At 63.6% G+C, this 19,348-nt stretch overlaps 2 protein-coding genes across 2 annotated transcripts in view; one reads left to right on the top strand and one right to left on the bottom strand.

Moving 5' to 3' along the window:
• TNS4 (tensin 4) lies at positions 6,161-16,780 on the top strand. The gene is made up of 13 exons (XM_021378140.1): positions 6,161-6,286; positions 9,287-9,813; positions 12,082-12,466; positions 12,660-13,024; positions 13,540-13,626; positions 13,710-13,814; positions 13,897-13,989; positions 14,114-14,191; positions 14,338-14,409; positions 15,180-15,348; positions 15,598-15,666; positions 15,748-15,774; positions 16,118-16,780. The coding sequence occupies exons 2-13, from the start codon at positions 9,405-9,407 to the stop codon at positions 16,245-16,247; spliced, it is 1,989 nt and encodes a 662-aa protein (XP_021233815.1). The 5' UTR covers positions 6,161-6,286; positions 9,287-9,404; the 3' UTR covers positions 16,248-16,780.
• Positions 17,604-19,348, bottom strand: part of IGFBP4 (insulin like growth factor binding protein 4) — a 7,163-nt gene continuing 5,418 nt past the window's right edge. The window contains exons 5-6 of the mRNA XM_021377642.1: positions 19,151-19,285; positions 17,604-18,976 (exon numbers count right to left, since the gene is read on the bottom strand). Coding sequence (XP_021233317.1) covers positions 18,848-18,976; positions 19,151-19,285 — 264 coding nt within the window. The 3' untranslated portion in view covers positions 17,604-18,847. The remainder of the gene's footprint in view (positions 18,977-19,150; positions 19,286-19,348) is intronic.

Here is a 19,348-nt window from a genome sequence, read left to right as displayed (position 1 = left end):
ATGTGTGAGGTTTGTCAGTCACCACACATGCCCTGAACACGCTACCACCTGAAGCAAGCAAACAGGACCAACAATAGCTGTCTCTTTGAGAGATGCTGACACCGTGTGGGAAAGGCTGAGAAATGCTCCACCACAGACAGCACCACGCTGCTCCCAGTGCGGCCTGAGACTCCTGGAAAAAAATCATGAAAACTTATCCTCCAAAACAAAGGTGAGGGTTCAAAAAAGCAAGTACTCATTCAGTCACATTGAAGTCCTCTGTGGGCAGTCAAGCTTGGTTTAATTTAAATATACTGGAAGCACTTTTAACAGGGCCTTGATTCATTCTGAAATGTAGCCTGCAGAAGTATTTACTTCCACCATTTCAACTTCAGACACACTTACTGCAAAATGAAACCTCCCTGACTCCATGTGGGTTGGCTCTGGTGATGTCTCTTCCTGCTGTCTGCATAAGTCCTTTCTTTGCAGCTTTCTGCAGCAGTTAAATGAACAAAAACAACTGAGACTGCTCCATGTATGCAGCTGGCTTCTACCAGAAAGGGACATCCCCCACAGTCCACACTCCACCCACCACAACCTTAAAGAAATAAACATAAAGTGACATAAAATATGTTATCAAGGAAAGTTTCCCAACACCCTAATACAAAAACACTTCAATATTTTGTTCTCTGAGATGCTGCCAACCCACTGCCTGGGCAGAGCAAGACGCAGCTTCCAGAACCAATTCCTCCCCGTTTCCATCAGTCCTGATCGCTTTGTATCACAGACCCTGAGCAGATGGCAGCCTGAGAGATGACAGAGGCTCGGCACAAGCGCAAGAGCTCGTGAGATTGGGTCTGGGTGACCTGCTTCCCCTTACAGCTCGCCCACCTTCCCTGCATGGTCCCAACCAAACACTGAGAACAGCAGATCTCAATTTCCGTGCTATAAAACGGCACCACTAACACTTAATTTCTCGCATCCGTTGTCTGCTGAGATTGTAAACTCAGGAGGAAGGACTCCGCTTGTACAGAGCCTAGCAGGAGAGATCCTCCAAACACAAATGAGGTTTAAAATGACTTTAAACATTTTAAATCCCAGCAGGCAGCTGCAGAAGTAGCGGGAGAGAAGAGAAACACATATGGCCCGTTAACGACGTGAACACCCACCGTGCAAGCCGGGAGGTGGCCGGGGGGCTGCGCGGTTACACGGCTCCACGCTGCTTCCCTGGATGGCTCCCAGGGCCCAGCTCCGTGCCGCGGTGCTGCTCACACCGCGGGGTACAGCTGCAGGCCCGGCCCCACAGGCCTAAAGCCCCGCGGCCGCCCCCGGCCCAGGCAGAGCCCTCAGAGCCGCCCCTAGGGTGGACCCCAGGCCGGGCAGAGCCCTCAGAGCCCCCAGAGCCGCCTGACCGCGGGGGGGCGCCCTCCCCACAGCAAGAAGCTGCAACGGCGTCGCGCGATAACGTGCGCCCGCCTCCACGTGCCGAGCACCGCGCGCATGCGCCCTTCGCCCTCTCCGCAGACGCCACTGCCGCGCGGCGCCCCCTGGCGGGAAGCGCGCGGAGCTCTCCGAGCACGTGACCGGGCCCAGGAGTCCATCCCGACGGCGGGGGGCTGCGATCCGTCCCCCACCACGGAGCCGAGCAGTTCGCGGCCATAAGGAGCGTTAACGTGGGGTTCCCTGCGCTTTGGGGTTCCCGCTGCCGACTCGAGTTGTGCAGTAGCCCCCTCAGCCGGGTGGGCGGCGCCTGTTCCTGCATCTGTGCGGGTGGGGGGCGACTGCGTGCGCTTCCCACCGAGCTCCCCACCGAGCTCCCAGCGCTGCTCGCGTTGCCCTGGTTCCCGCTCCGCTTTGTGCTTTTCCTGCTGCATGCTCTGGAGGACTCCTCCTGGTGCCCGCGTGGTGGCGCTGCAGAGCTCGTTTCCCGCGCAGCCCGAGCTCCGCGTGCCGCTGCAGCGCCGCTTCCATTTCTGCAAAGCGTGAGCGAGGCGGCACGCTGCCGTTAACGGGAACGGGAGGAGTAATGCGGCATTTTTGCGGCTAAAATGGATAAATGGAGGGCACCGCAGTTCGGAGCCGTGTGTTTCTTGGCTCCCGGAGTCAGTTCTTCCCTCCCGCTGCGACATGTGGCATTGCGAGATGTCCGCAGTTACAGGAAGGAGGGAGAGAGAACACACGGCCGAGCACGTGCTGATTCACCAGCGTGCACTGCTGCAAAGCGCGCACCCCGCGGCCAGGAGCCGCCCCGGCCGGGATGCTCTGCGCACGGGAAGGGCCGGAGCGCGGCCCCCGCTGCTCTCCCTCCTTCCCGTGGGTCACGGCCGGGGCTGCGCGTCCGCCCCTCGCTGGAGCTGTGACCGCAGCGCGTGTCTGAGGGCGCGGTCAGAGCAGCGTGGAAGCGCTGCTGATCCACACGCAGCTTTTTTTCTCTTCCAGGCGGCGCATCCCCCCCCAGGAGGATGGCTTCGAGTCCATTAGCTGCTCCCTCCCCTTCTGCCTTGAAGTGAATTCAGCAGCGGTGCGCGGTGCTTTTGCAGCAGCTCTGGGGGCTCGCGGTGCAGCGCTGGGCGTGGGGGAGCCGGGATGTGCGCCTTCCCAGCTCTCCTCCCCTCCCCTCTTGGGCAGTGCCAGCAGCAGTACTGGCCACAGGAGCTGTGATGGGTTTGCCCGCACCAAAACAAAAAAAGAGATTTTGCCCCTCTGGTGTCTGCCTGCCCCGCAGAGGGGGTGGGAGGCACTAATGCTTTGCTGTCATCTGTGCTGGGAACTTATCAGGGAGCTGCTGTGGCCTGGCCGGTGCAGCGAGAGCCCGTGGCATCCCTGCAGAGCCTGGGATGAAGGCAGGGGCAGTGCAGGCTGTGGGAAGAGCACGCAGAGCACCCAGCCTGCAGGTGTGAGTGAGCTGCTGCCACCAGCATCCGAATGGCTTCAGCGTGACAAATGTCAGCAGCTGTGAGTCAGTCAGCTCCCAGGCAGACAAACCATGCAAGCATTGTCTCTGGGCTCATTGGAATGTGAGCCACGCAGGAGCCCACCCTGCCTGCGTCGCAGCAGATGGAGCACCTCTGGGATTCCCTGCTCGGCAATGCGTGCCCACGCTGCAGGGCATCCCACAGGGCAATACCAGCCCAGGGTGCATCTCAGCACAGCCCCCGAGCAGTGTGTGGTTCCCACTGTCTCCCCATCCCTGACCGCTCCATCCCAGTAAGCCCACAATAATCAGCCCATTTTTCTTCCATCCCTCCACTGCTGCACCCATCCGGAGGCCTCCGTATGCTTTGGCTCTGCCTTTCCCCTTCCTGTGCTGTCACTTTTGTTCCTGCTCTCCCCTGCTATTATCAATAAAAGCTGTAATTAGTGCTGCTCCCTGTGCCCGGAATCCTCTTCCCATCCATGCTGCTGTGGGGCTCACAGGTTTTCCGTTGGGCAAATATGGATACAATTCACTTCAATTGCCAATCCCTATCAGCTGCTGGCGTGGGGCACTGCAGCGTGTGCAAACAGTGCTGAGATAGAGAGGAAAAGAAGTGTAGAAAGCAATTGTTCTCGCTGGCTTCACCTTGATAACAAAGACGCCAGCTCCAAGACAAAGGCTGTTTCACGGTTCCTTGCCCTGGGGCTGCAGCGGTGTCATTCCTTGAAAAGGGAAAATTGATGGTGTGGGCTTCAAACGCTGCCCTGCAGGACGGCCCGGGGGGGGAGAGGGGGGTGCGTTTAATTCCTTTCTTCCACCCAACATGAGAGCTCAGGCATGTCTCACTCCAGAGGAGAAAACTTTGCCGTCATAATTCAGCGGAAAGCTGTCAGCAGCTGTACCCAGAGCTGATCCCTTCTTGCAGCGCTGTCTGCACAAAGGAGAGGTTTCTGGAGCACACACATGCGCATCTGACATCAGTGCAGAGCCACCCCTGTACCTGGAGTGGATCCCGGGAGCAACTCTCTAAGGAAACTTCTATCTCCTGACACTTCTGAGAGCCGGGTGCTGCCACGTGGCCCAGCTCCTGGAGCAGCACGGAGCAGTGTGCGGTGCTCAGCCTCCTCCCAGCGCGTTCCCTCTCCCCGCACCCCCTGTGTGCGTTGCTGGCTGCGGGAGCTGTGCCCACCCACGGCTCTGGCTGCTGCTGGGTCCCTCCTGCACCTGCATCTGCTCCAGGAGCACGGAGCAGTGTGGACAGAGGGGTCTGCTCCTGCCCTCCCCGGGCCCATGGGTGTCCCCAGTGCTCCTGGGTGTGGCAGAGGCTTGGGCTGCCGGTCTGCAAAAATCTGCCTCTGAGGTGCGGAAAACAAAAAGTCCTTTTTCCATAAAAGGCGGCCGAGGAGCGTTCCCCGGGGGATCCACGGGGCTGCGTCACCACTCTGCGTAAAGCGCTTCGGTGTTCCAACTGGAGCTGACTCACCTGCCGCTGGCAAAGGAAGCGGTGACGGCGCAGATGTGGGGCTGCTGGGGGCACCGGGGGCTGCCTGCACCAGGCTGGGGTCCTCACCATCACCGGTATCACCCAGCGCTCTGTGTGGGTATTTCATTTCCCCAAGTGAGTGTTTCAGCGCTCGGTGCCTATTCTTCTATTCCGCAGCCCCAGGGGACAGCGGGCGGTCTCCTGCCCACAGCCTGCCCCGCCAGCCCCACGCTGTGCCCCCCGGTGTGGCAGAGGGAGCAATGGGGGGGGATGGGGGATGGAACTGGAGGTGCTGGGTGCAGATTGCAGCAGGACGTCCCTCCTGGAGCGCTCCTTCTTCACCTTTTCTCCACATTTGCACACGTGAATTCCAGGGAAGCGCTCCCAAGTCTTATTCATAACTGATACGTGTTCCCTTGGAAGGCCCTTTGCTGTCTCGTCGGCTCACGGGTATCTGCGTGTTTACTTTGTTTAAATTCCACAGAGATGTAACCCCGCACTTAAAAAACCCTGATGATCCCAAGTGTGCAGCTTTCTGCTAGCATTGCTGAGACAAACTGGGACGTTTTGCAGCCTGCCTCAGCTGGGGAGGTCGATCCCTGTGACCCTGCTTCAACCCAGAACATCAGAGCAAATTCACCTCAACCTGGTAATCAGGGTAATTAGGGTAAAAGCCTAATCAGACTCTAACAGCTGTGCCATGGGAGGGACAGTGAGCACGAACAGCCCCCCTCATGCTCTGCCCACCCCGCCAGCTCCGCGCTGCTCCTCTTCCCGCAAGCAGAGCGCAGTGCAGGATCGCGGCTCGGCGCAGAGCTGCAGCAGCAGCAATCGAGGCCAAGGGAAAATGCTCGGGCTGTTTTCCTGAGGGTCCTGCACTGCTCTGGGAGCGGTCTGCAGCACAGCAGCCGTTTTCTATAGCGACTGTCCCCCAGAAGAGCTCAGAGCACCGTGCACTAAGCGAGCGGGGGCACCGGGTTGTGAATGGCGCTGGGAGCAGTGTTAAAGGAATGCAGGATTGCAATCTGCCTCTACAAGAGCCCCCAGCAGTAACAATCCAGCACCCAGCCGGGAGGAACTGCTTCAGCCGGGGATGCAGAGCGGTCCCAGAGCCTGGAGCACACGGACGGGGTCAGCACAGAGCACAGCCCTGCACTGAGGCACTGCTGGGCCTCGGGGAGCTCGGTCCGGGGCTGCCCTGCAGGTGCTGCTGCTGTGCGGGGCGGGGGAGGAAGGGCTGCGTGCTGCACTGTTTGCCCAGGGACGTAACGGCAGGAAAAAACAAGAAATAAAACGTCGGGAAGGTCGTAAAGGCATTTCTAGGAATTAAAGGGAGTGGGATTTTACACGGCGCGCTTCCTGATGAACCGGCCGCTTCAAAGGGTCCCCGTGCAGCGCGGCGGCGAGCTGAAAGCATTTCTGGGCAGGGGAGCATCCTGGAGGAAGGGCGCTGCGGACGCGGGGCGTTAGCGCTGCTCCATGGCTCCGTGCCCACTGCCCATGGGACAACGCCGGGGCCAAAACGCACGGAGCTGCGGGGAGGTGCTGGGGGACTGCTCGTCACCACCCGACGGTGCAGAACGCGGCGCCGGGTGCCGGGCCCGTATGGATCCGCGTTCATCTTAACGCACCCGGGTCGGCTTGCGGCGCTGGGGGGCACAGCCCCAGCAGCTCCTGGGGTCACGCGAGGCAACGCCCCGCACGCGGCGGAACGAGCAGTGCCCAACGCAGCGCCCGGCCCCGCCCCGCACGCCGTGCCAGAGGGCAGCTCCCCCCCCAGGTCCCCTCCCCTCACCTCCCCTCCCCTCCCCTCCCTTCCTGCAGCACACCTGGCCCGGTGGGGGGGAGCGGCCCTATATCCCGGGCGCTCAGGGAGTGGCTGCATCAGGAGAGGGGCTGCGGTGCAGGTACTGAGCGGAGCCGCCTTCGGGGCGCATCGCGGCGCTTTCTGTGCTTTCCTTTCAGTTCTTTTGTTTTTCTTTTGGCCTTCCGTGCTCGCGTTGGTGGTGGTTGCGTTGTTTCTTCCTTCCATCCCTCCCTCCTGCCCCGCACGGACCCGGTGCTGGGCTGCTGGCGTCTGTCCCCGTTCTGCCGTGAGCAGCGCTCACCTCCCCTGCTCACCCGCGGCCCGCTGAGGGTTCCTGGTGTCATTTGCTGCCCGTGCTTCTTTGCAAGCGGCAGGAGATGCTTTGCTCCCTCTGCCCAAGCGCTGCACCCGGTGTGTGCGTGCCTGGAGCGCCCGCAGCGCGGTGGCAGCCAGAGCTGGGGACGCTGACGCGGTGTGGAGCGGGGTGCTCATGGCGGGGTGGGGGGAATGCGATCACTGCGTGTCGGGGCCGCGCAGCTCCTCGGCCGCGAGGTCCAGCACCGGCTCAGTGCCGTGATGCTGTGGTGCTGCTCACCCAGAGCTGCCCTGGCGATCCGGGCAGTGTTTGCGTGGATGCCCCCCCATGCAGCAGTGGGTGTGAGGAGGACAGTGCTGTGATATAGGGAGAGTGGGGGGTCCTCATCCGGTGCTAGGGGCCTGTCCCAAATGGGGACATCGGTGCTGTCCCTGTGGGATATGTGTGGTGGGATTGCAGGCACAGTGATGGGCTTAAAGCTCTGCTGGGTCCCCTGCAGCAGCTCCCTCCTTGCCCCTTAGCACCCCCAAACCGTGGTGGGACAGCCCTCGGTGCTGGAGCTTTTGGTGAAATAAAGCTGTGTAACACAGGCTGCCAGGGAGACCTGCCTGCAGGCAGCAGGAGGAATCCAGGCTGCAGCTCCAGAAGTCTCATGTTCCCGTAACTCATCCCAAGCATTCCTGGGATTAGCCAACACCGTCTATATTTGGACAGACCTCCTCTGGAGGTGCAGCCCTGCTGTGAGCCCCACCGGGGAGAGATGTAGGCCAAGCAAGTTCCCCACACCTCCTGGAAGGGAGGAGAGGGTCCTGGGGGGGTGGCAGGGGGAACCTGGAGCAGTAATTCCACACTGCTACCACCCCTTCTCACCCAGCACCAAGGGACCCTCCCAGAAACACGTGGTGCTGTTTCTGCTGAGCTCCCAATGGCTCTCACTGGGGTGAGCTGCCCCTCCTCAGGCACCTGCTGCCCCCAGCCCCTGAGCAGACCCCCGCAGCTGCAGGGCCGTTCTGCTCCGTGTCTGCAGGCAAAGCACTCTGTGACCATGGCAGCTGTTTTGCTCAGCTCAGCAGCACGCCCTGCTCGTCGGGGCAATCACCGAGCAGCCCTGCGGTCATTAAGCCGGGTGTGATGAGCCCTGTAGGTCAGGGTGTCTCAAGGCTCTTCCTTGTTGACAGCATCCCCAGGCTTATGTGTCGGGGACAACCAGCCCGGTCCTGGCAGCTAGCGTGCTGCCTTGGGTCTCTGCTCCATGTCCCAGCTCAGACGTCTCTGTCCCATGCCAGGACAATGAGGAGGACTCTGCCCCACACATGTGGGGCTCTGTGTGGCTGCTGCACTGCGGTGCCCGGGGCCCATGTGCTGCCCATGTGTGGGTGTTATCACACGGTCGGGGTGTGCCTGTTGCAGCCCTGCCCGAGGCGGCTCGTTTCCATTTCCTCCAGCAGTGGCTTTGCTCCAGCCCCGGCAGCAGTGCTGCATCCCACCGTGGTTCCACGCAGACCCAGAGCTGGCGGCTGAGCGATGCTGGGCCGTGTGCAGGGTGTTCCAATCTCCTGGGAAGCTCCAGGGGCGGCTCCAGAGGCCGCAGAGCCTGGGGTTCCATCATGGGAGGGAGGAGTTGCTTGGAGGTGAGCGTCAGCAGCATCAGGCATGAAGAAAATGAGAGGCTCAGTGCAGGCAGTGGGGAGCGGGTGCGTGCTCCTGGAAGCGCTGCCGGCCCCAGCTCGTGCACGCTGCACGTTACTTCTGTACCTACTTAAATTAAATCCAGCCGCGCCGTGCGGGCGCTGGCTGAGCCAGGCAGCTCCGCTCCCCGGGGGGGAATCCAATTTTCACTCGGCTGAGCTCGTGGTTCTGACCTGGGATGACTCTTCCTTTCCACTGAACAAACACTCCCTCCCGTCCCACTGCGCTTCTTGTGCCCGCGCTGCTCAGTGGATGGGGTGTGGGGCTGGGGGTCTGCTCATGTGAGCCCAGCACTGCTGGGGCAGAGGAGCCCCCACGTCTCGCAGGGCACCGCTCGTCGCTGCAGCCACAATTAGCCACGATTAGTCACCGCTGCCAGACGTGACGGAACGGGAGCGTGGCCCTCGCCCACGGAGCAACGTGTCTGCTCCCTAATCCTCTGACTCCATCGTTAATCAGCCGGAGATAGCCGGGCCAATTAGTCAAGCATTCAGGCCTGGTGCAGGAAAGGGCAAATATTTTGGGAGGTGCAGCGTGGTGTTTGCGTTGTGCGCTGCTCTGCAGGATGTGGGGCAGCCCTGGGCTCGTGGCCGTGACGTCCCCCGGGTTCCCCCAGCAGTGCTGCACTGCCCGGGAGCCGACGTGTCCCCGAGCTGTCCCCGAGATGCGGGGAACTTGCTTGGCCTGCACCTCTCTGGGCTCCTGGGTGTTGCACCTCAGCTGCTGCAATGGGGCCAGAGCGGTTTTCCTCATCCTGAGGCACATGAGTGAGGCTCCCCAGTGCATTCACTGGCAGCTGCTGTTGCTGTCCCCTGCCTGCAGCAGCCGCTGGGAGCAGGGGCCCCCCTGGGGGCTGCTACTGCATTTCACTCCTTACAAGAAAATGAGCACTAATGCGTTTTTTCAGGCTGCCAAATCCTAAGAAGCACAGTGACCGTCCCTGCCCTCACCCAGCCGTGCGGTGAAGGCCGTGCAGAGCAGGCCAGGCTGCTTTCCTGCACCGCCGCGCGCTCCCGGTCCCGCTCCCAGTTTCCGCTGCAACCGGCCCCTGCCCGCAGCACGCTGCATGTAACACTGCTCTCCTGCATTCCTCAGATTCCTCTTCTGCTGGAGCCGAGGGCTGAGGGGGAGCCCTGGCTCCGTGGGGCCGACGTGGGAGCAGCAGCAGCAGCAGGAGGAGGAGGAGGTGGAGGAGGAGGGTCGGTGTGCAGCCATGTCGCAGGTCATCCACAGCCACGTGCTGCGCGTGGGGCAGAGCGTGTGCGTCCCAGCGCAGGAGGGCACCCAGCGCCTGCCCGCCCCATGCTCCTACTACTCGACGGACGCCTGGGCTCAGCCCGGTGCCGTGCGCTGCACCGCGGCCCCACTGCCCACCCGGGGGCTGCACGGAGGTCACCCCGCACCGCAGGAGCCATCCGCGCAGCGGGAGGACGTGGGCACAGAGCCCAGCACCCACCTCGTGTCGCCCACCTTGGACATCTCCATAGAGAAACTCAACCGCCTGATCCTGGAGATCGACCCCAGCTTCCAGCCGCTCTCCTGCCAGCCGAGGAAGGACGCGGCCGTGCCCACTGCCCGGGGGGACGCTGCTGGCACCACGCAGCACGACGCGGAGGCAGCAGGTGGGTGGGGGCTGCGGGCTCCCACCTCGGCCCCGGGCTGAGGATGAGGATGGTGCAGGCGCGGTGATGTCCCCAGCGGGACCTGTGTCACATCAGAGCATGATGGGAAGGAGGGGCTGGGTGCCTGCTCGCTCCTGGGATGTCACATCCCACATACGCAGTGGGACCCCAGAGCAACCAGGGAGAGCAGCAGATTAAAAACCAGGCTGATACTTGCTCCCCTACGTTTGGAGAAGGCAATTCTCATGAGAAATGGGACGTGTCACTCTCAGAAAGCTCCTGGCCCACGTCACTGCCAGCAGTGACTGCAGATGGGTGGTGACACCTGAGCTGCGGGAGGGCAGCAGGGCCCTTCCTGGGTCACGCTTCACCCACAGAACACGGGGACCTGGAGCCAGATTTCAGAAGCCCTGGGCTGAAGCTGTTCATTGCACAGCTGCCCCATGTCAATGTTCCCCAGTGTTTTGCCAGGGAAATTCTTTTTCCAGAGCTGTGCTCTCCTCCAACAGCATACCTGGCACCTGCAGCACAGAGCAGCACGCACACCAGCCTGCTCCTGCTGCTTGCGTGCCTGGGTGCTGCGCTCCAGCAGTTCTGCAGTGCATCATCCCCAGCCTGGTGCTGCTCCCGACCCAAGGGGTTTGTGCTGAGCACGCTGAGTCCCAGGTGGACAGCAAGGAGCTGGGAATGGGATGCACGGGGTGCGGCATGTGGGCACGGCACGGGGCCTGGGTGTTCCCCACGCGGCTGCACCTCGTGCTGTGCCGATGGGAGGGGTGGCCTTGCAGATAAGGGCTGTGGCAAAGTGCACGTTGGGCCCTTTGCTCCTCGTGCTAGCACTTCAGGCAGTGAGGTGGGCAGCAGTGCCCGCCCACAGCCCCCAGCAGGCAGCGTGCTGCTGGATTGGGAAACCTGGCCCCACGTCTGGGACCGAGCAGCTGGCAGTCCGACCCTGTGCTTGGTGGGAAATGCATCACTTTGCTAAGACAAAATGGAAGCCAGCTCTTCTGTGCAGGCCTCATTGCTGCATTGCAGCGAGGGCAGTGCCCATCCCTCAGGCTCCGTCTCCATGTCTCCTCCCCAGTGGGGGGGGCAGCCCCACACCGGCCCCATGGCACTTTCCAAACGATTTGCACACCCTCCTTTCTGCCCGAGGTGCTGTTTAGCTCCTGCAAACCAGCCAGGGCTGGCAGGAGGCTGCCTGTGCCCGAGGGCACATGAGAGGGCTTTGCTTTTCTCTGATGGGAAACCCACTGTGGGTTTTGATCGTCTACAGGGCAGGAGAGTTTCCATCACGCTGTGGCAGTGGGACTGGCTCGGAGCAGGGGCGGGTTGCTGCTGGCGCTGGCAGGGAGCAGGGAGCAGCCCTCCTGCCCACCCCGTGCTCCTGCTGCCACTCCTTGGTGCTGAGCAGCATGCCAAGATCCCGAGCAAATATTTGAGGTTTAGCCACACCTGATAAGCAGGAGCCTCGGTGGGAGGCACAGGGCTTCAACAGCCCGGAGCACAAAGGCGTTTCAGTTGTTTCTTTAAAGGAGGGTACTTTTCCCCTTTGAGGGAGACATTGAGAAGCAGTGCCCGGGCAGTGGTGTTTGTGTGCTTCGAGCAGCCCCGTGCTCCCACTGCCCACACCGCGCTGGGAATGCAGCCGCGCTGCACGGCGGCTCTCCTGTCTGCAGCGCCTGGCTCAGGAGGGCTGGGCGAGATGCATGAGCTGGGGACAAAGCTGGGCATGTTCAGAGCGAGGCGCCTGGTGCGGGGGGTGAAGCGCAGCCCCAGCCCGCTGCCTGCTGCTGCAGGCTCTGCTGGCTCAGCCCGGAGTGCCGGCTTGTTCGGGGATGCAGAAGGAAACGTGGGTGGAAATCCACCGCCCGCGGCGCACAGCTCCTTCCCGGGGGGGTTGTGCCGTGGTATTTACTGGGCCCTGCAGCTTAGATGGCTGCTCCGTGCTGTGGGCCCCTTTGAAAAAGCAGAGCAAGCGAAGGGGCTACGAGGTGCAGCCCCACCCCACTGGGAGTGAGGGGGGGACCATGTGGGCCCGGCCCCCCCGGCCTGACGTCACGCTGAATGGCTTTCCCTTGAGTCAGGCACAAACACAGCGGCTGCCGCGGGGGGCACCCATGGCAGGTCCCGGCAAGCAGTGTGCGGTGCTGGGGGGGGGGCAGGCAGACGTGGCTGTATGTAACCCTCCCACAGCCGCCAGCACTGGGGGGTTGGGGTTACCCAGCAGGCACTGGATTGTAATGGCCCTCCTCTTTCTGCCTCCAGACATTAAGTACATCGAGATGACACCGACCGCAGCCAAGTGCACCGAGGTGCTGCAGGGCTCCCCCAGCCCCTTCTCCAGGTCTCCGCAGAGCAGCGGCCTCCTGCCCCACCCGGCAGCACTCAGAGGGCACTGCACCAACGGCAGCGTGGTGTTCTCCAGCCCTGCACGGCCTGACAGCCCCCGCTCGACCCCCCCGGGCTGCACTGTCTCTGAGAGCATCGCTGTGCCCCTGCCCCGCGCCGGGCAGAGCGTCTCCCCCCGCACCTCGCCGGGTGCTGACCAGCTGCTGAAGCCCGTGCAGGCGGTGAGGGCGCAGCAGAGGGGCAGCGGGGTGTCCCTGCTCTCCATGAGCCCCGGCTCTGACACCAGCTACGTCTTTGGGAGGTGAGTGCAGCCCTGTGCCTCGCTGGGGGCCGGCGGTGGGGATGGAGGGGGTACCCCGCTCCCATCGTCCCAGCCCTTATTCCTTAGGGTGGGAGCGATGGCAGCAGGGTGGGGTGGGCTGCGGGCAGATGCGTGCGTGGTGCCCCAGCCCTGCAGCCCCTCCTGATGCTTCCCTCCTTCCCTCCTCCCACAGCAGCACCCACTCGCTCCACACCAGCGACCCCGACACCGCCTGCTCGTCCCCCCCTGGCTCTGTGGGCAGCCCTCAGCCGTCATCACCTGGCACCAGGTCTCATTCCGGAGAAACTTTGTGCCCCCCCCGGCCCCCCACAGCCTGCCCTGTCCCATCCAGCCTCTCCCTGAAGGGCCAGGCCAGCAGCTGCCCCCCCTCCATCCTCCCCGATGTCCCGGTGCTGCTGGTCAACGGGTGCTTGGAGCCAGATGGGACACCCCTCCCTGGGCTGAATGCAGCCCCCCCAGCCCCCGCGCAGCCTGGCCCTGGGCTCAGCACCCTGAACAATGCGCTCTCAGCACCCACGCTCACCAGCGTCCCTGACAGTAAGTGCCCTGCCATAGGGCAGCTCCTGGGGGGAGTTCATCTATGGGGGATGGACATGAGGGACATGGGGTCTGTGCTGGAGCTGGGGACCTCAGGGCATCCCCATGGCACACAGCTCCTTGCCTGGGGAAGTGGGGGGGACCAGAAACGCTCCGGTCCCACCGGAGGAGTCGCAGATGCACTCTCTGATGGCAGCTGAGAGTGGGGGCCGTAGTTCTGTTGGTTCGTACTAGTGTGGGGCCGGGAGCTGGGGGGAGGAGGATGGGGTTCCCGTTTGCTCTGGAGGACATTAAAGGTACCGAGGTCTGTGAGGTCCCTCATTCAGGGGCAGACAATGGTGCCGTTGTGCTCCGGGGAGATCGGTGGAGGCAGCTCTCAGGGCATGGGGCTTTAATTGGGATTCTCGTGGGAAAAGCAGGAGAGTTCTGCAGGCCAGCAGGAGGGAGCGATCCCCTGCCAGGGCTCTGCTCCTCACAGAGGTTGGGGTCCCCAGCTCCGCTCACTTCCCCTGCAGGTCCCCTCCGGGCTGGGCAGCCCACCATGAAGTTCGTGATGGACACCTCGAAGTTCTGGTTCAAACCCACCATGAGCAGGGACCGAGGTGAGGATGGGTGCCCGGGATGGCCCCGTGCCTGGGGTGGGAGACCCCCACTGCGCCGGGCTGAGCCCCACTGTGCCCCACAGCCATCCAGCTGCTGCAGGACCGGGAGCCGGGCGCGTTCCTGGTGCGGGACAGCACGTCGTACCGCGGCTCCTTCGGGCTGGCCATGAAGGTTCCTGGCGCTCCAGGTGGGGCCTGGCGGGGGGGTACGGGGGTGTCACTGAACCGAGCGGCCTCGCGGTGCTGACAGCCCCCCGGTGTCACCCAAAGGTGATGACAGCAGTGACCTTGTCCGGCACTTCCTCATCGAGTCCTCGGCCAAAGGGGTGCACCTGCGCGGCGCCAGTGAGGAGCTGTACTTCGGTAAGGACGGAGCCAGCACCGCTGCGATGCCACCCCCAGCCCCCCCTTTTGTGCCCCCTCCTCCTGTGCTCCCCGGGGCCGGGGCACGTGGGGGAGCTGAGCTCTGATCTGCCCTGTGCTGCAGGGAGCCTGCCCGCCTTCGTGTACCAGCACGCCATCACCCCGCTGGCCCTGCCCTGTGCGCTGCGCATCCCTGCCCAAGGTAGGTGTGAGAGCTGCTCCTGCTCCCTCCCGTGTCCCAGCCCGTGCTGCACTGCGCTGAGCGTCAGGAGGCGTTCGGTGCCCTCCAAGCGGTGAGCACAGAGCAGCCCGACCCACGGCACCGCCACTCCGTCTGTGCCCCGTCAGATCTCGCGGATGGAGAGGACAGCCCCGACTGCGGCCCCGGCTCTGCTCAGACCCCGCTGAGGAGATCCACAGGTGAGCGCAGGAACGGTGCTGAGCCGTGGTTGTGCTGGAGAAGGCAGCTCTTGAGGTCCCGAGGAGGATGCTGACCCCAAAGTCCTCCACTTTCACACCGCCTCCGGTTTTTAAGGCTCTCTTCCCTATTACTTTTGCTCAGGGCACTGACTGGGGGGGTCCCAGGGGTGGGAGGGGGCACGGGGGCTGTTCGGAGCCAACGCTCGGTTCCACTGAGGGCCCCGGTGGGGGCGGGTGGGGGCTGCGGGCGGGAGCGGGGCCGGGGCAGCGCTGGTGTCACGGTGCGGTCACTGCTGGAAATTCTGAGCAACGAGTTGGCAAGAGGAAAAGTTCAGCCTGACCAGGAGCGGCACAGCCAGCCTTGCGTGTCGTGTCTTCGGCCGGCCCGAAGCTGTCAGCTGGCCTGGGGGGCTTCTGCTTTTCATTACTAGAAGTATGCAATAAACAGAAGGAGGGAAAAAAAAGCCAGATCTGACATTTAGAAACCAGAAATTCAACATTCTGACTTTTAAAACAATGAGCACAAAGCATTTGAGTAAACCGGAATGCAAATTGGCAAAGAATTTCTGCATCCCCCAATCTCTCGTTGTCAGCAGAACTGAGCTGACCCAGGAGCGCCGCTCCCGTCCCGGGGGGAGCGCAGGGCCGGGGGCTGCAGGGGACGCTGCAGGACGATGCAGTGGGACACTGCTGTGGGATGCTGTAAAGACGCTGCAGGGTGCTGCAGGGATGCAGTGGGACGCTGACCCCGCTGTGCGCCGTCCCCACAGAGTGCAACGCGCTGTACCTGGGCTCGGTGAGCACGGAGACGCTGACGGGAGCCCCGGCCGTGCAGAAGGCCACGTCCTGCACCCTGGAGCTGGATCCGCTGCCCACGCCCACCCTCGTCCGCCTGAGAGCGTCGGAGCAGGGCGTCACGCTGACGGACGTGCAGAGGAGGTTGGGGCTCGGGGCAGGGCAGCTCCCTGCAGCTCGCTGCTTTGCGGTGCTCCAGGCGCTCTGCAGCACGGAGCCGTGGTGCAGCCCGGGACGCGCTGCCCTGTGCTCGTGGCACCGCGCGGTGCTGCTCTGGGTGCAGCGTTCCAGTGGTGCCGGGATGCTGCGGGGCTGCGTGTTGGGCCGGGACCCCTGCACCCCCATGGTGCCCCCCCCCTCCCCCAGCCCTGACGCTGTGCCCCCTCCCCGCAGGGTGTTCTTCAGGCGGCACTACCCGCTGACTGCCGTCCGGTTCTGCGGGATGGACCCCGAGGGCAGAAAGTGAGTGTGGGGCACACAGGGGGGCAGTGGGACGAGCACCGCTGTGCTGAGCTGACCCCGGAATGTTCTCCTTCCCTTTAGGTGGCAGAAGTACTGCAAGTCCTCCAGGTGAGAGCCTGACCCCAATCGATGCAGAACATGCACTTGGAAATGGGGGGCTGAGGTGGGGGTGGGTGGGGGCTCTGACCTCACTGCACAGGGGTGGTGAGGGGTTCAGCTCCGCGCCCCCAGACAGGACCCCTGCCCGGCCCCCACCCCCCGGGCACAGGCAGCAGCGCGGCTCTTCCTCTCCTCACTGGAGAACGCGGCGCTGCCAGAACGCTTCTCCCGGCCGCTTTCCTTCCCAGCAAACGTGACTGGGGCGCGGGCCAAGGAGGGGATGGAGTGGGATCGGTGCCGGTTGGAGCGGATCCCTCTGCAGCTCAGCGCCTCTCCCTCTCCTTTTCCAAAGAATCTTCGGGTTCGTGGCCAAAAGCCAGACGGATTCGGAGAACCTGTGCCACCTGTTTGCGGAGTACGACCCCGTGCAGCCGGCAGCTTTTGTCATCGACCTCATCAGCAGGCTGCTGCCCGCCCCATAGCGCCCGGCTGCTGCCTCGTGCTGGGACAGGACGGGTGTGCCGAGCCCCATCCCTGCAGCCGCAGCCCTGTGCCCCCTCCCCATGGTGAGGGGGAGGTCTGGGGGGGCCCTGGCAGTAGAACAGCAGCACAGTGTCTGAAGTCACGGGCTGTACTGGAAGGTTCCGCTCTCCCCTTCAAGCACCGGCGGCAGAGCTGCCAGCGCGGCACAGCTGTGCCCAGCGCTGCCGAATTCTCCTGTCCTCTCTGCAAAGCGATGTCCCAGACCACTGCGACCTCCTCGCACCGCCACGAGCTGAGAAATAAACGCTGACATTTTCACGATGGTGAAACACGGGGGTTTGGAAGGAGCTGGGACGCGTTTGGGCCGGAGCCCCGGCTGACGTCAATGGGCGCAGACCCGGCTCTGTGCTGCACAGCGCTCAGCCCTACAGCTCTGGGTCTGCAGACCCTCCTCCCCCCCGCTGCTCTCATTTCGGACTCTGTGCCACGCGGCCCTCGGGGGGGGTCAATAAATCAGCGCATTGTTTATCTCGCTGCAGTGATTTAGCAACAGAATTGCAGCACTTCGCTGCCCGCAGCGCTCGGCCCCGTCCTGCAGCACGCTGTCCATCCATCGGCCAGCAGCCACGAAGGAGGGCCAAGTGCTGCTCGAGCTGTTCTCATTAAGCAGTGCCTAATTGCGGTGGTGGCTGCCTGCGGGCCGCAAGATGCCAGCCCTGGGTGACCCGCAGGCAGCGCTGCTGTAGCTCCTCGGTTTATGGCCGCGCTGCCCCGAGCGCGCAGGGAGCAGGAGAATCCAAAGGCTTTGGCTCTGCACAGCTCCGGGGGGAGCGCTGCCGGCGCCGCCCAGCCGGGCCCCCCCGCCCAGAACGCGGCTCTGCTTTGCAGCACTCGCCAGCAAAGCGGGGGCTGATGTGCAGGGAGGGGGCACGGCCGCTGCCTCCCTCCAGCCCGACCGGGAGCGGCTCCAGGCCCCGCTGCCCGCAGCGGCCGTTCTGTGTTTGCTGAAATCCCTTTTCCAGGGAAGCGCCGCAGGAGAGGGGGAGTTCAGCCAAAACCACCCGGATTTAGGAAAAAACAAACAATTTCCCAAGCGACGCGTGTCCAACGCCCGTCCTTCCTGGAAGCTCACGATGCCCGGTCCGGCTCAGGGCGCCCCATGATGCTGCCAGGACCCGATCCGTCACCGGGACCGCGTGGTGTGACCCCCCATGGGGGGCACGGGGCTGGCACAGAGCTGCCCAGAAGCGCCCACACCTCGTGCTCTGAGCACTGGGGGCAGCAGTGCCCGTGTGGGCATCCCATCCCCAAACACAGAGTCACGAGGGAAAGGGAACACGGCCACAAAACACAGCAACAGCTTTTTTCTTTTTTCTTTTTTCTTTTAACGATACAAAGCTTCAAGTTTACTGTGAAAGGAGGACGGTGCTACACACAGAGTCTGAGCGATGGGGTCGTCTGAGAGGGAACGATGATCGCATCAGTGCGGAAAAGAGATGGCGGGGTCACAGCAGGGTCATGGCAGGGTCATGGCAGGGTCATGGCAGGGTCATGGTGGGGTCACAGTGGGGTCATGGTGGGGTGGGGGCCTTACACTGGTACTCGGCGGTGGGTGACCACAGTGGGAGCGGTGATGTGCAGCGCTGACCCCGCAGGACCCCCCGCCCCGCACTCGGCCCCGCGCCCGCTGCCATTTCTCACCCAAAGGACATGGAAGGGAAAAGTGGCCAACCCGGCCGCTCCCGTGGGATGTCAGTGTAATAGTCGTCGTCATAAGGAAAGAAAAAATCGTGCTACTAAAATAGTGAGAATGTTTCAGCTGAAAATTCCGCGTTGGTGAGAAACGGCAAAGCTCGTGTCAGCGAGACGTGGAAACCCGTCCTGCCTGCGCCCCGTCTGAGGACCAGGACAGCAACCACGAGGGGGGGGGAGTCCCAGGGGGAGCGGGAGCGACTCAGCCCAGGGCACCAAGCGGCCCACCCAGCGGCGATGGCTTTTAAATATTACAAATGCGGGGAGGCGGGGGGGGTCGGTGGCACCGGGCGGGGGGTCCGGGGCCGCACCAGGAAGAGCCGACGCTGTTGGTGCCCCACCCCGGGGTCCTTATTGCTCATTGCAGCCCCCACCCCACCCGAGGGCAGGGTGACGGCAGGGGGCAGCGGGGGGGTCCCTCCCCTCCCTGGGGGGGTCCCTCCCCTCCCTGCCCACGTGGCCGGGGGGGCCGAGGCACTTCTCGTGCTGCGCGCTCGGGGCGGGCGCGGGGAAGGCACTGCAACGGGGGCTGCTCCGGGAGCTTGCAGGCAGGGAGGGGAGCAGCGGCGCTTTCTCCTTCATACACCTCCACGAAACAGCCTGAAAGCAGCCCCGCTGGCACCCGGGCAGCATCCGTCTGTCCGCACCAGCGTCCATGCGGGATGGGGATGCCACCAGCGGGTGGTGGGTGGCGGTCACAGCGCTGGGGTGGCACGGTGCCGCGTGCCGTGGGCAGAGCAGGGCAGTGATGGGGGAGCACGCCGGGGTCCCCCGGCACCAGGAGCTGCTCAGCAGATGCGTCCCCTCTCCTCCACGGCCCCGGGGGGCGGCCCGGCCGCGCTCACGCTCACATGCTGTCTGCTGGCTGGTGGCAGTCCAAGTCCCCCTTCAGCTCCAGGAAGCCCGGCAGCTTCACCCCCGTCTTGCGGTCCACGCACCAGCACTTTCCCCGCTGCCCGTCCAGCGCCGGGTGACACTAAGGGACGGGGACAGCTTCAGTGAGTGTCCCCGGAGCCGTGGCAACCCCAGAGCTCAGCCGCCCTCATCCCACCCCGGGGGCTTCTGCAGCTCCCACCGAAACCTGGCACCCACCGCACCCCCCAGCCCCGCAGAGTGCCCCCGTCGTGCAGCCACCCCCCCCCGTGCCCACCTGCTTGGGGTGGAAGTTGCCGTTGCGGTCGCAGTTGGGGATGGGGATGACATAGAGGTCCTCGTGCGTCCGTGTCTGCGAGGCCGCGAGCCGCTCCAGCGCGCGGTGCAGCTCACTCTGGCACGAGCCCTGTGTCTGCAGGGATGGGGGAGCTGAGCCCACAGCAGGGCACTGCGCATCCCCCCACCCCGCAGCCCT

This window comes from Numida meleagris, chromosome 26 (genome assembly GCF_002078875.1).
Source record: "Numida meleagris isolate 19003 breed g44 Domestic line chromosome 26, NumMel1.0, whole genome shotgun sequence".
In the NCBI taxonomy this organism is placed as follows: Eukaryota; Metazoa; Chordata; class Aves; order Galliformes; family Numididae; genus Numida; species Numida meleagris.
This window is presented reverse-complemented; position numbering and strand designations above follow the sequence as displayed.